Source organism: Neocloeon triangulifer, unplaced genomic scaffold (assembly GCF_031216515.1).
Source record: "Neocloeon triangulifer isolate White Clay Creek 2 clone unplaced genomic scaffold, ASM3121651v1 ptg000011l, whole genome shotgun sequence".
In the NCBI taxonomy this organism is placed as follows: Eukaryota; Metazoa; Arthropoda; class Insecta; order Ephemeroptera; family Baetidae; genus Neocloeon; species Neocloeon triangulifer.
This window is the reverse complement of record NW_026775553.1, coordinates 463,862-478,274: the sequence shown is the minus strand read 5'-3', so window position 1 is coordinate 478,274 and position 14,413 is coordinate 463,862. Positions and strand designations below refer to the sequence as shown.

Sequence of the window (14,413 nt, the reverse complement as noted above, 5' to 3'; positions counted from 1 at the left end):
GTGAAATAAGGCCGAATTTCATGATCAACTTCAAAAGCGAATTTGAAAAATTAAGAATCATTACAGAAGAATTTGAACGTTGGCGGAGAGTCAATTTTACTGTTTTAAAATTTTCAAAATTTCGCAATCGCAGAAATAACTTCTTAGATTTTGTGTCAATTTTCAATAAGGGATCAAATGCAGTTTTCTCAAATATTTACACAAAGATCAAATATTTTCTGTAGGTCACATATGTAAATTTGTATTCAAGGAAACGGGACTTGATATTCTCTGCTTATTTTCAAATCAATTTTTAAGGCCCTTCAGTGGTGGAAAAATGATTTCCGCCAATTGTGTTCTCTTTTTCTTTTAAAATATTCAACCGACAGATGCGCCTTAACAAAGAAAAGAAATTTATTGCATGCTGAAAAGTGCGTCCCTTCTATCTGGAATGAGAGAATTTCGCTCAGGCAAAATTTGAAAAACCCAAACAAGAGCAATTTGAGCTAATCTGAAACCAAATAAATAAGGAAAATAAAAAATGATTGATAGGGCGTTTCGCGCATCGGCAGACCAAACGTTGAAAAGCGCTCAATTTTGATATAATTGATAAAAATCTGACTCTGACAATAAAGTGTCCAAACTGTTGCTAGCGCCAGTGCAAAATTTTAAAATTTAAGGAAAATTGGAGAAATTATTCGCCTAAATTATTCAGTTTCGTGCTTTATTTTTTAAAAAATACTTATATTATTCCTTTTTAGCTTTTTATGTGTCAAGGTTGCCCTGTGAGAACGTAAAAAACATGTAGACTTTGTGAAAAGTCCATCTTAAAACCCAAGACTTTCTCACATAAGAATGACGTGTCGTTTTCACCTTTAATTTCCTCTCAGCCTCACACGAACTCGGCAATTTCAAGCAAAGAGCAACTCGACGGCCGCGGTTTCTACTCAAAGTTGACTTGGTGAGTTTCGTTTGGTCTTTTAATTTTTTTGATTCAACAGTTCTTTTAAAAGAGTTTATCATTTTATCAAGTAAAATTAAAATTGAGGCAAACAAAAAAGAGATTTAAAAAAAGGAGACTTTTTATAGTTTGAAAATCTTAAGCAATCGAGTTGATTTGAAAACAAGTTAAAATTTCCAAGCAAGTGCTCGATCCATTTTCTAAATTTCAATAATTTTTATCATTTGGTCAAATCCAGGGTCGCGGAATTCTAGAATTCTGGCAAAGTCAAGGAAGGATGCCGAGGATGAAATTAACTAAAGTTTGTGTTCTGACTCTGAAAAAATTAAGAGAGCCTTTTCTTCTTCTTCTTCATTTCAGAGCTTAATTTTGCCACATTCCTTCGAATGTTGCAGAAAAAAAGTTTGTTATAAAAATTTTTAGTAATAATTTAATTTTTTCAAGAAGAGTTTTCAAATTTTTTTAATTTTTTGACTCATTTATATAAATAATCTCATCTACGGAACACGAATTCATTAAGCTCAATTTTAAATTTCCATTTCTTGACGATAATAACCGAATATTGCGTAGAACTTGCATGCCAAGCTGCCTTAGACTTTTCTCTTTCTCATCCGCGACTCCAATTTAATCCAGTTTTTTTTTTATCCCCAGGCCAAATGTCTGAGCCCGCGCTTGACCTTCTCTTTCAAGAGAGAACGAGTTTTTCCTTAATAAGAAAAGCGCGAATGCAGAAGATTCATTTCAGAAATAAAAATTGATCAATAAAAATCATAGAATCAATCAAAACCCCATTTTTTTTTCAACCCATATTTCACTTGGGAAAATGGACGCAAAGGCCGAGTGATGAAAAATAGTGAGCAGCGTTTGATTCTCCCAAAAGTGCGCACAGAGCTTAAAATATTCCAAATCGCGAATCAGTGGAATTTCCTGCCGGCTGCGTTAAAAATTGAGCGCGGTTCCTCAGATTAAAATTGCAAGCAAAGAATATTTGACTCTTTTAATTTTGATAAATATTTTCCCGTCACGGCTCCAACTTGGCGAGTAGGTTTAATTTGGAAACAGTTTTGCCTCCAAATTGGGCTAGGCTGGCTGCCATAATTCTCTCCCAAGGCGACTTAGAGAATAGAATAAATAATTTAAAAAAACAGAAATATAATTAATAAAAATTTTGTTAATCTATTTCCAAAACTTAAATTCAATAATTGCATTTTTCATTACAATTCTATTCATTTTAATTAAAATGTTTAATAATATTGTACAAAGAAAAAAATAATTAATATTATCAACTATTGAATAGGTAAAAAAAATCCGTATCGATCAAGGAGGAATTTCATAATACATGGGGACGCGTGAAAACTGCAGGCAGAAATACATTTATTAGGTAGCTTTACCAAAATAATATAACTAAAATACGATAAATCCAATGAATTAAATAGAAATTAAATAATTTATTTCCTCTTTTTAAACTTAAATGATATTGAGTTTCCTTGTTTTAAATTTCACTCTGAAGAAAATTTCAGGAGAAATTTAACGCACTTGACAAAATTTCAATTAATGTAGACCAAACGTATTGATGAGCTTTAAAGGTCACTTATTTAAGCTAAATTATTACCACTCTATTCAAGTAAAAACTATTTTCGAAACGATCTCTTTGATTTATTTTGAACGTGCAGTAAAAATATTGTATTTCCCATCAAAATGAATTGTTAAAAGTGCAATAATTTCCAAATTCGCTTTAATATGAAATTAAAAGTGTAATTGTAGTTTCGAGTATTTTTTTCTCCAAATTTTATTAACAAAAGAAAAAATTATAAAGGAATATTTGAAATTCATATGGTGCTGTTGTGGGTAAAATAATTGTCGGAAGGCAAAAGTGGATAAAAAGAAGACGAGTTTAGTTTGTGGCCGAGGCCGAGCATGAAGGAGGAGCGACGCGGCTCTGTTTTTCTTTTTTTCACTCTCTCCCATATTTGAGCATAGGTGGCGTCGTTGCCACGTTTTTGCTACCTTCCTCAGGTCGCTAAAAATCAAGGTTAAAGGCGGAACCACTTTTTAGCACCACGTAGTCGAAGCAAGACCTATTTTAAGGTGAGACTTTCGCTCTTTAACTTATTTTTGCAAAATTTGAGGTAAAAAGTGGAAAACCATGAAATCAACTTCTGCAAAAATTACGACCTTACTTGTTTCCGCTTCTCGTAGCCTTAATTTCTTTTCCAAATACAATCATTTACGCGGGACCGACTAAATTTTTACCCACAGAATTTACATTCACTTTTTTGCGACGCAGAAAATGAAATCAGTGACGGGCGAAACGCGTGATCTTTTAATTGCGCCGCTCTCCAGTTTTCTCTTTGCATCGTCTCTGTATTAAAAAAATTGTTGCAGATATTAATTTTCTTCAGAGTTTGTTCACAAATCAAGTTTTCAAAAATATCAATCTCATCAGGCAAACGAATTTTTCTTTTAAATCCGAGACAAACACATCGGAATCTTCCATCTTAAAAATTTTGATTCTTGAACTTTTTCCAGAAATCTACTTTTCACAAATTCTAGCCTCACAAAATCTTCTCTCTTTGAATAATATGAAAATCATCGCCGCCGTTGGGGAAAATTTCAAGTCAAATAATTTTAAAGCCGTTCGAAAACATTTTCAGATACATTGCGAGCAAAGCGCCGCTCTGACTCTCTTTTCAATTTGAAATTCAATATCCTTCCATTTCCAAACTTCGTAATCTTATTTTTTTCAATATTCAGTTGCAAGCCCTGTTTTTAAGGAACATTTTTGGTTCGGCCGGAATTAATTTCAAATATTCCAAGTAAATGCAATTTCGTCTGCATAGCCTTAACATTTAGACTTTTTTTTAAAAAATCTTCAGTGGAGAAATTGAAAAGAATTGGGGAAGAACAACCCTCATGCCTGACTCCATTCAACTGATCTGAATTAATACTTTGGATTCTGCCACGCCATCAATGATTTTTATATAATTTACGTCCAAGGATTTTGTAAAGACCGACAGCTAAAAACATGTGTAAACTTTTTACATTTTATAAAAATACACATATGAAATTAAAAAAAATATAAAATCCGATTTTAAAATTCAAGAAGAACTGAAAATTTCATATACCCTGTTAATTTCTCTCCATCACGTTGATACGCAGTCTTAATACTACAGGCAATGAACCAATATTTCAGACGAAATCGCAGCTGAAACGACAGATTAAGCTCATAAATTTAAATTTTATTAAATTTTTCCGCGATTGCGCCACCACGGAAAATTCAAATGAAGTAGCATTGCCATTGTAAGTAATGTAAATATTTTTTTTAGCATTGCTTTTATTCTCACGTTAATTTTTATTACAAATTAATTTTTTCCTTCCGTGAGAGGAAAAATACCCTCGAGAATGTTTGGAAAATATTTATCGCAAACGTAAATACAAATTATTTAAGCAAAATTTATAACATGCAAAAAACTGCATTTTTTTTAATTAACTATATTTTGCACAAAATGGCTATGAAAACGGGGAGGGGGTCTGAGAGCCGACTCGGAGAGGTTCCAAAAAGGTATATGACTTTTTCTCCGAGCGAAAGCCGCTCCCTGAGATTTATTTTATGTAGACTTTCGTCAAGTGAGGCTTCTTGCTTGAGCCACAAAAGTACCGAACGCCAATTGTAATTTCAAACGAGTCTCATTCCAAAGCAATTTATTCAATTTTTTTTCGATGCGTTCAATTCTGCTTTTGATGCTGCAAGAATTTTATTAGGTAAGTATAAATGACATTGATTTTGGTCCACGCGCTTCACCAAAATGAATATTTTTAAATTAGATAATTATGTTCAGATTACATTCCAGTGAAAGTTGTAATTTCATTATTTTAATTCGCGTCTTCGTCACTATAAAATATGATCACGTTATTCAGTATTTTTTTTTATTCGCAGGAGCACTTATAATTGAATTATAAATTTTTTTTCTAATAAAAAGCCAATGCGAATTTTGGTCTTTAATATTTTGGGTCTTTCCACATTAGTGAATATCAGGGAAACATTTGAATTCGCATCATTGAAGGAATTGATTTCATCTGTGCTTTCCCGCATGCAGCATTTCATTTAGCCAAATCCCATCAAACAAATTTTGCCACGCATTTTGCTCAAATATTAAATATTCATTCTTTCGTACGTAAACACTTGCACATATTTTTTGAACCAATCAAGTGACAAAATTGTTTTGTTTTTTTACTCGCGTAAAAATAATAATTTTGAAGAAAAAAAAAATCACATTTCGGCATAAGATTATTTCTTGATTTCAAATGCTTTAGAAAAAATTTAGTTACTTTCTATTTGTTTTAAAATAGATTATCAATACCAAACAAATTCTTTTTTGATTTTTTTTTATTGCTTTATTTGCGATTGATATATCAATTTCTATGTAATTGATGGGCGCAAAAATACACACCAATAAAGCAATTAGTAATTAATTCCCTTTGGACGAACAATTTTAATTTTGTGATTAGAAATCAAGAAAAAAACGGCGTTCTCATTGTCTCGGCTTTTCCAATCATGTCTTTATTGAGAACAAAAAGAGTAGCAAAAGTTTACAAAGAGAAAAATTTCATACATTTTAAAAGATTGCATTGCTTGGGGAAAATCCGTGGTAAATAATTTGTCAAGATTTGGAAGAAAATGCAAAAGCTGAACAGAAGCACAGTCAAGGCATGATTATTATTTAAAAAGCTAAAAAAATTAAGGCTACAAAAGCCAGCCTCGCTTTACTTTTTCTAGCTTGAGACAATTTATTAAAATTCATCATTTTTCATCCTGCCTGGAATTGGCATAAGAACCTGAGACCAACTGATGATACAATTAGTTCTCTCTTCTTGAAATTATTGATTTCATCTTTCATTGAATTTAGGCTAAAAATTAATTTATCTGAATTAAACTCTGGTGACGTTAATAACTTCCGTCTGTATTTGCTTGAAATGATGTTCAAAACGGCCGAAGAAAGATGCCATTTATTTATTCGCATCTCCATAGGGCAATAAATTTAATGAATTTCACTCAATATTGCAAAGGTCTTTGCTGTATTATTTTCGCCGCCCAAAATTTTAGCTCGCTTTCATGGACAGAGTTATTGACATCTATCAATACCTGCAAAGCAAATCATAATTAAAATTTATTTTAAAGATTATTTCTTTTATTAAATATCATTTGTTTATTATAAAATCGATTCCTGTATTTTTTTTGCAGTTGAATGATTTGCTGAAATTTGATTCCTCGGCGTTGACGGCCGCCAAACAAAAATGCCAATAAGTGATACATTAAATGAAGCTGTGGAGAATGGTTTGTGCAATTTTATTTTTACGACTCTTATATTTTTCTACAATTCAATTTCAAAAAATCTAGGTTTTCGGCAAGGCTCTCCCGAGGGACCAACAAAGCTGGGGTTTTTTGACAGGCGCAGTAACGCGGAAAAGTAGCATTTTTTTTAAAATTTAATTATCATTAAATTAGTTTTCATTTTCTTCGTGTTTTTCAAGCGTGTTCGTGCTTGTCGCCCACTACAGCTTCGAGGGTGGTGCCGGGACGTGGCCCCGGAAGGGAAACAAGAAGGATGTCAAGAACCTGAGAAAAACATTTGCTGGAAACCGAAAGTGCCGATTCAGAGATTTGCCGTCACCAAAAAAGGAGGACCTTTTGGCTCTGTTGGCCGACGAGCAAAAACTGAAGAGATTCTTTGCTTCTGAAGGTAGAAATTTTATTTATAAATTAAAACTGGTCTAATGGTAAAAACAGATGCAGAGCCGTCAGTGTTCATTTTCATCATTTTGTCGCACGGAGGTTCCGAGGGAAAGATTTACACAGACGAAATCATATCAAATGTTTACGACTCGTTCAACACCAAGCAATTGTTTGCGAAACTGGAAAAAACATTTGCAAATAGCTTGAGGCTCTTATTTCTAGGGGTGTGTTAAAAAGTTTATTTTTCGGTTTATTAGAATAAATATTTTTGGAAATCAACTACTGGATTAATCTGTACTTTCAGCCGTGCAGAGGTGAACTTTCATCGACAGATAACCAAGACACGGCCACAAACTACTCAAGCAAAGTTTCTTTTGAGCCAAAAATGCACAACACGATTATTTTCTACTCAACGGTTGAAAGTAACTTGGAATTTTTAATTGAACTGGCGATCATTTAATCATAATTTTTAGCAACAACCGCAGGCAGAAATAATGATAAAGGGACTTGGCTTGTTCAGTGTTTGTGCGAACAACTCAACCTGATGAGAGAAAACGAGAGCATCGCTCATTTCTCCACCGGAATGCAAAACAGAATTCACGAATGGGCGATAAAAGCACAACCAAGTCTTATAAATGGAAAGCAAACGGAACAAACAATGGAAATTAAAATGTTTCCGCATGACAGAAAGTTCTTCTTTTCTGCATTCGAGAATTGGTCAGAATTTTTTTTATTTAAAATGGAAATTATTGATCAAAATCTTCCATTTTAGTGGCCAAAGCCAATCGACGATGGAATTCGATTGGATGAATCCAAACACAAAGTCTGTTTTCAGAGGGAAACTCGCAGCAATATTTCACCACGGAAACCCAGAAAATGACGTGATTAAAAACTTGGAATTCAGTCTCGTTAAAAATCTTGGATTTGAGACTAAAAAAATCACATTAAACTGTGAAATTGTGAAGAACTGCTTTCAGGAATTACGTACTTGAGAATTTTTTTAATTTTTAATTTAATTTTCTAAAATTTAAAATTTTTTCAGAGAGAAAATTGTGGATCGAGTACGGATGCTTCGCAGCGTTCATTTTTTGCCAAATCACAGACAAAGACGGTGAAGTTTGCGTAAACCTGAGTGGAAATGAGGAAATGCCGATTGGCGAGTTGATTGACTCTTTGCTAGGATCTAAATCAGAACAGTGGCAAGGAAAACCAAAGCTTTTCTTTCTGATTGACACAGGGACAGCGAATCAGGACGCAGAAGGAGTAAATTTGAAATAGTTTGATAATAACTTAGATTGACTTTTTTTAACCTTAAGAAAGCACCAAGTGAAAAAAAAAATGAAATTTCTCAAGGCGACCCCTCACAGCGGCTGGATGCTTTTTATTCTTCGAAGCAAAGGTCTTGCATTTTAATTTACGAAAAACCAATATTTTAATATTAATTTTTTTTTAAACCTTCCAGATCTTTTGCGAAAACTTTTAGAGATTTTTGAAAACAAAGAAATCAAAGGCGAGAGGAGTCTTCAGGAGTGCCTGTGCGACCTGCTCGTTCAATCAAGTCAAGGGAGGGGAACCCCTGAAGCGATGCTCATCTCTACTTTGCCGCACTCGCTGCATTTCCCGCAGAATTTCTTTAAACCAAAATTTGCATTGAAAATCCAAGATGCTGAAGAAAAGAAGAAATTTAATTTTGAAGTATTAATTCAAGAAGCGATGAAAATGGAGAAGCATCGCGTTTGGCTTTTGTCGTCCCTTCCGGGTTCAGGAAAGACGACCGTGATGAGCGAAATCGCTCTTGAACTTCGAAGGAGACTTTCCAGCGTCAAGGTTTTTAAAATCGGCCTTTTGCAAGATGTGTTAAGTTTAAGTCTTCTTCCAGAAAAGAAAGTTGCTCCCTCTTTGGTCACTGTGATTTCTTCAGCGACTAGAGTTGACGAGGAAGAAATTGAAAATTTAATCGAGGAGAAAAAAATCATCTTGCTGTTTGACGGATTTGACGAGATTTGCCCCGTTCGAAGGGACGCGGTGCTGAATTTGCTAGAAAAAGCGGTTGAAAGAGAAATTCCAATTTGGATTTCGACGCGACCGCACGAAGAAGATGCGATTAGGAGGAAACTAGGCGGTGGGCAGAAAATCTGCACAGCAAGAATTTTGCCTCTTGAAGAAGAACAACAAATTGAACTTTTGAAAATGATTTCAAAAAGAGACTTCGGTGAATGCAAAAGTTTGATTGCAAACTTTCAACGTAACGGATCAGACGATATCTTAAGCAATCCTCTTCACTTGAAAATGATCGCTCAATTGGACAAATCACTTTTAGGAAACGATTCTCAAAACTTGTTTGACATTTACGAGAATATTGTGATGCAGAAGGTGCGGCATGTGCTAAAAGAAGATTACATAGAAGGTAAAAGTGAGTACTTGAATCATTTTGAAAAATGTCTGAGTGAACTGCAAAATATTGCACTTTCATATCTAAATAACGAGAGTGTTAAGGAATTAACATACGAACGCAATGGAATCGTGACACTGATTGATGGAAACATCGTTTTCGTGCACCAAACGTTCGCGGAATTTTTCGCTGCTCAAAATTACATCGACTGCTTAAAGGAAGAAAAATGTATAAATAGTAAAATTCCCTTCGATTTATTGGAACAGAAATACAGACAAGTCAGAAAATTTGTGGAAATGAAAATTTCCGAGCAAGATGAAGAAACTCAAAAATTGAGGTCATCTCTGGAATTAGTTTTGAGTGAAAACCTTACGAACAATATTATTTTTGAAATTTTTATCGGCGAAAATCTGCCGACCATGTTTTCGCTTTTCGAAAACCAAATCAGCTTCAGCAAGAATGGCAGCGAGGTCAAATTTCATTTTGAAGATGGTTATCAAATTTTAAATAAGGCTTGTTGCAAGAGCGATGGAATTGCTATGAAACTTTTGGATCTTCGCGCATTTGAAAGCTTGGAATTTTCAAAAATAAATGAAATCACAAAAATCCTTTCCGGTGCAATCAAGAACAATTTCGTGTGTCTCTTTAAAGCGCTCGTAAAAAAGTGTTCCACTCACAGTTTAATCGAAAATTGCCGAGCGAATGATGATGAAATGAGAGATGCTGTTAGTGATGCATCTGAAAATAATTACCACGAGATGCTTAAATTGGTGATTGAAAGTGGACTTATCGACATGCACGGTAAAGTTGCAATTGAAGCACTTGAACGTGCGGTAAATTTCAACAGCGTCGAGTGCGTTGAAATTCTCATTCAGCACGGCGTTCCTACTGAATGTTTAGATTATGGACACTGGGGGGTTGTTTCTGATTATATGGAAATAAGCACGGCGCAGGCACTTCTTAGGACGGAAAGCGAGGCGCCCGAAGAACTCGCAATCAGACTGTTTGGGCGCGCTATTGAAGGAGAAAGTGTTGAAGCGGCCAAGTATTTGCAGCAAAAATACAGGGTGCTTGAGAAGACAGTTTTTAACAGAGGCATGAGTGCCCTTCATGTGGCGACAATAATGGAAGGGGAAGAACACTCGGCCGCGTTGAAAATGTGTCGGTGGCTGGTGGAAGAATGCGACTTGAAAATCGGGGACAAGGATGATAGAGGATGGAACGCTTTGCATCTCGCAGTTGAAATAGGAAATTCTGAATTGGTGAAGTACTTCCTGGAAAAGGATCCTGCGCTCATCAAATTTGTTAATTTTCAAGGCCTCAACCTCCTTCAATTAGAATGCTATTGGGGTGGAGGAAAAACAATTGTCGAATTCATTCACAGTCGAGACGGCGATTTGATTAAGCAAAAAACGGAGGAAGGCAAAACAGCGCTTCATTTTGCGGCAAAGAATGGAAATCATGAACTTTGCGTTTTTCTCGTAGACAATGGGGTTGATTTGAAAGCCGTGGACGACGAGGGGTGGAATGCAGCCCACTGTGTTGCTAAAAATTATAAAGAGGAAGGAGGAAAAATACTTATGTACCTGCACAAGGAAAAACCTGAACTGATCATGCAAAAAACGATTTTAGGAGAAACAATGCTTCATCTCGCGTGCAAAAACAAAGAAATTGACTTGGAAACAATCAAATGGCTGATGACTCAGGGATTGAACCCACGCGACGTGAACAGCAAAGGTTGGAACGCTCTCCACTTTGCTGCGAGTGAGGAAAATATTAAAACGATTAAGTTCATTCACGAGAAATGTCCTGGTCTGATTGAATCTTTGACGAACGACGGCGAGAACGCGATGCACTTGATGGCAAAGAGTGGTTGTTATGAAGATAAATTAAAAGAACTGCATTCGCTTTGTGGAAAACTGGTCAAGCAGAAAACAAAGACAAACAAAACGATGCTCCACTACGCAGCGCAAAGTAATTGTGATTCTAAAAAGAAGTGTGAATGGCTGGTTGAGGAAATTGGCATGCCGATTAAATCTGAGGACAACGACGGCTGGAATGTTGTGCACTTTGCTGCGAGTAAGGGAAATATTGAAGTGATTACGTTTATTCACGAGAAATGTCCAAATCTAATTGAATCTGCGACGAACGACGGCGAGAACGCGATGCACTTGATGGCAAAGAGTGGTTGTTATGAAGATAAATTAAAAGAACTGCATTCGCTTTGTGGAAAACTGGTCAAGCAGAAATCAAAGACAAATAAAACGGTGCTTCACTACGCAGCGCAATGTCATTATTATGCTAAAAGAAAATGTAAATGGTTGGTTGAGGAAATTGGGTTGCAGATTGAAGCTGAGGACGACGACGGCTGGAGTGTTGTGCACTTCACTGCAAATAATGATAAATATTCAATAATAGAACTACTGGATTACATTAAAACTAAAAACTCCGGACTAATTTTGAAAACGACAAAGAGAAAGGAAACCGCACTGCACATCACGGCCATGAAAGGAAATTTTAAAGCATTCATGTGGCTTTTAAAACACAACGTTGATATTCGTGCGAATAATGTGGATGGCAAAACCGCCTTGCAAGTCGCTCATCCGCAATTGGTTGAATATGTTCATCGAATTTTAGAGGAATGCTCACGGCAACCAATTGATCCAATCTGCAATACGTACTGTTAAGTGTGTTAAAATAAAAATCCTGTTGCGCACAATTTAACAAAATTTTAAATTGGAAACAACTGGAAACTTGAATTACATGCGCGATCTGACTGATCTTTGAAAAAATCACGTGTAAGCAGAATTTTTGTAATCCTCAAAAATAATATTTTGTCAAGTTTTAATTTCGCTTTTCTTTAATCATTCCTATCAATAAAGTTATATATTTTGATTATTCATAAAGTAAATAAAGCCGCAATGTGAGAGCAGAATTATTTCCTTAGACCATCTTGCCTTATCAAACATTTAGTTTTCTAAAAATTTTATTTCATAGTCGGCAAACTTAAAAAAGCGCTCTTATTACGATTTCAAAGTCTATTAAAAAAAATCAGTTTACATATATTACATATATTTACATTTACGTATATAAACGTAATATGCTCTGGTTAGAAAAAAATTAGTTTGTGGTCTGTACCTGCAAATTAGGGCGTTGGTCCTCAAGGGTGCTGAAGCGATGAAATTGGATCGAGGGCGTTTGTGGGTGAGAAAAGCTCCAACAACAACCCCACCTCACCTGCCAGTTTTCAATCTTGATCTCTGCAAAATAAAAAATTGAAAAATCAGCAAGAAATTTGTATTAGTTTAAGTGTTTTTTGTTTGAAAACTATTTAAGTTTACCAGGGTTCATCTAGTCATAATGAGATCTTAGACTTTCTGACAAACAAATTTGAAGGAAATTTATGAAAATTTAATACTTTTCAGGTAAAGTTTCACTGTCTTGTTTTTGTTCCCCCCTGATTTGACCAGGTTGCAAAAATTGTGTACTTACTTTGCTTTGCGCCAGACAATGTGGATGAGTTTGACAAGGAAGGCAGTTTGAGATAAATGCAGTAAAGGGTTCGCAGCAGCCACAGGGTCTCGAGCGAGGTTGCACATTTGACCTGCGAGCAGAATTCAGTCACATTCTGACTATGATGGTCAGGTGGGGATAGCACCTGAGGACGTGAGGGCTGCATTCGTTGAGAAGTTTTCACAAATTTCTCGGGACCAAAATTCTAAGGCATAAGTAAAAGTTATTACTTCTAGATTTGAATAAATTTGCAAAAACCATGTCAAAAGAAACTTAAAGGTTTTAGCAGATTTTTAAATTGTGGTAAGAGAAGCACCAAAATGAATTGTAAAAAAAACTCTGTCGCCAAAATATGCTTTCAGAGATTTAGAAACATTTTATTTTAATATGTTGACTTTTTACTTGACTATCTTGCTCAGAAAAAAAAAATAAAAAAGGTCAATCTCAGATGTCAGACAAAGGTTATTTTTTATGAGATGTATTGGCAATTTGTAATTAAAATAGGACTCACTTTGCCCAAAACTCAGGGTCCACGTGGCGTCGGAGACCTTGGGCGTGAAGTCGAAGATGGCCGCATGGACCAACGATGGCCAATTCAAAATTGAGGTGGACGGACGGCTCGTTGAGGCTGAGCTGCTGCTGACAATTAAACATCGACTGCCTCTGAAATTCGGTTTCATATTCAATGAGAACTTCAGGAATTTTACCCCAATTTACAAAAAATAAAGAGTGTGGGGGATAAAAAGAACTTCATTTTTGTCAGTAGGAAAATATTAAAAGAGAAATTATGGAATTAGATGGGACAAAAAATTGTCTACTTTGTAAAACTTTGAAGCAGAAAAATTGAATAAAATACAAGAAGCATACTTGTGGAGTTTTTTTGGTACAGTAGACGAGGACTTTGTAGGTGGCGGCGGCCGCGGCGGCCAACGGCCAAAACGCCTAAATACTCCACACGTGGTCTGCGCGAGACCATCGGATTCAACTGAAATGAACAAAAGGCATTATTTTATAATTATTAGAGCAAGAATTAAGGTTTCTTGAGGAGAATTTGACAGGGGGGTTGGAGACAAAAGCGACCTTCGGAGGTTCGGAGGCTCAAGGGTTGAGGTGAAGGGTGGAAAACGAAAAGGGTCAATTTAAGGGTGGGTTTGACTCACTTTCCTGATTTTCGACTGCGAAAGTCCAAAATGCAACAAGTTGTTTTGTTTACAAATTTACTCGTGCACTCTCTGCAGTTTTGTTGCCAACGTGACGAAAAATCAAATCTAACTCTGTCGGTAGTGAAATATCCTATTGAAAGTTGAAAGCAACAAATCTTGGTACAAATTCACGTTAATATAAATGAGCAATTATCTTTTAAGAAAAATAATGAAATAAAAACTAAATAAATCGCTTTTTTGGTTCTTCCAAGTTAGGTTTGCATCTTGGACAACTCCGATGCATTTCGAAAAAGCGCGGCAACAGAGCGTGGAATGATTCCTTTGCCATGAGCAAGATTTGTTTCCAATCGACAGCATGCAACAAAAATCCGCAAAAATCAATTAGAAACCTTGAGATTTTAGCTTTTAAAACAATTGAACGAAACTTTAAAAAAATTTTAGGTTCTTTGAAAGACCTTTGCTTGGAACAGACGCAGAAAATAAACTAGAAATTGAATTTACACGTGGATTAACTGAAAAAGGGTTGCGTTGCATTAAAATCTCTATAAAATTTCTAATTGAAGAAATTAGCTCTCAAGGAGACAATTACAGAAGAAAATGGGCTGCAAGAAATTCTTCACAATTTGTCTACATTTGAAACTGGGTCAAGAGGCAGTGGATGAGAAAAGCCA

General features: G+C 35.4%; 1 protein-coding gene and 1 long non-coding RNA gene across 5 annotated transcripts; one reads left to right on the top strand and one right to left on the bottom strand.

The window, feature by feature from the left end:
* Positions 1–865: 865 nt before the first annotated feature.
* On the top strand, positions 866–11,990 carry LOC132196240 (serine/threonine-protein phosphatase 6 regulatory ankyrin repeat subunit C-like). 4 transcript variants are annotated; one of them, XM_059618753.1, is made up of 11 exons: positions 866–940; positions 6,183–6,275; positions 6,339–6,408; positions 6,473–6,681; positions 6,729–6,898; positions 6,979–7,096; positions 7,148–7,391; positions 7,447–7,658; positions 7,717–7,937; positions 7,991–8,073; positions 8,137–8,302. In XM_059618753.1, the coding sequence occupies exons 2-11, from the start codon at positions 6,236–6,238 to the stop codon at positions 8,165–8,167; spliced, it is 1,398 nt and encodes a 465-aa protein (XP_059474736.1). In that variant the 5' UTR covers positions 866–940; positions 6,183–6,235; the 3' UTR covers positions 8,168–8,302. The 4 variants fall into 4 exon arrangements, with proteins under 4 accessions (XP_059474736.1, XP_059474735.1, XP_059474737.1 ...); XM_059618752.1 differs by lacking the exon at positions 866–940 and adding an exon at positions 2,902–3,028; XM_059618754.1 differs by lacking the exon at positions 866–940 and adding an exon at positions 4,565–4,702.
* Positions 5,486–13,817, bottom strand: LOC132196244 (uncharacterized). Its single transcript, XR_009441752.1, has 6 exons — positions 13,740–13,817; positions 13,447–13,564; positions 13,091–13,242; positions 12,559–12,670; positions 12,205–12,326; positions 5,486–6,083 (listed from the first exon to the last, which is right to left on the bottom strand). It is a non-coding gene; the product is annotated as an uncharacterized LOC132196244 (long non-coding RNA).
* Between the last annotated feature and the right edge of the window lie 596 nt (positions 13,818–14,413).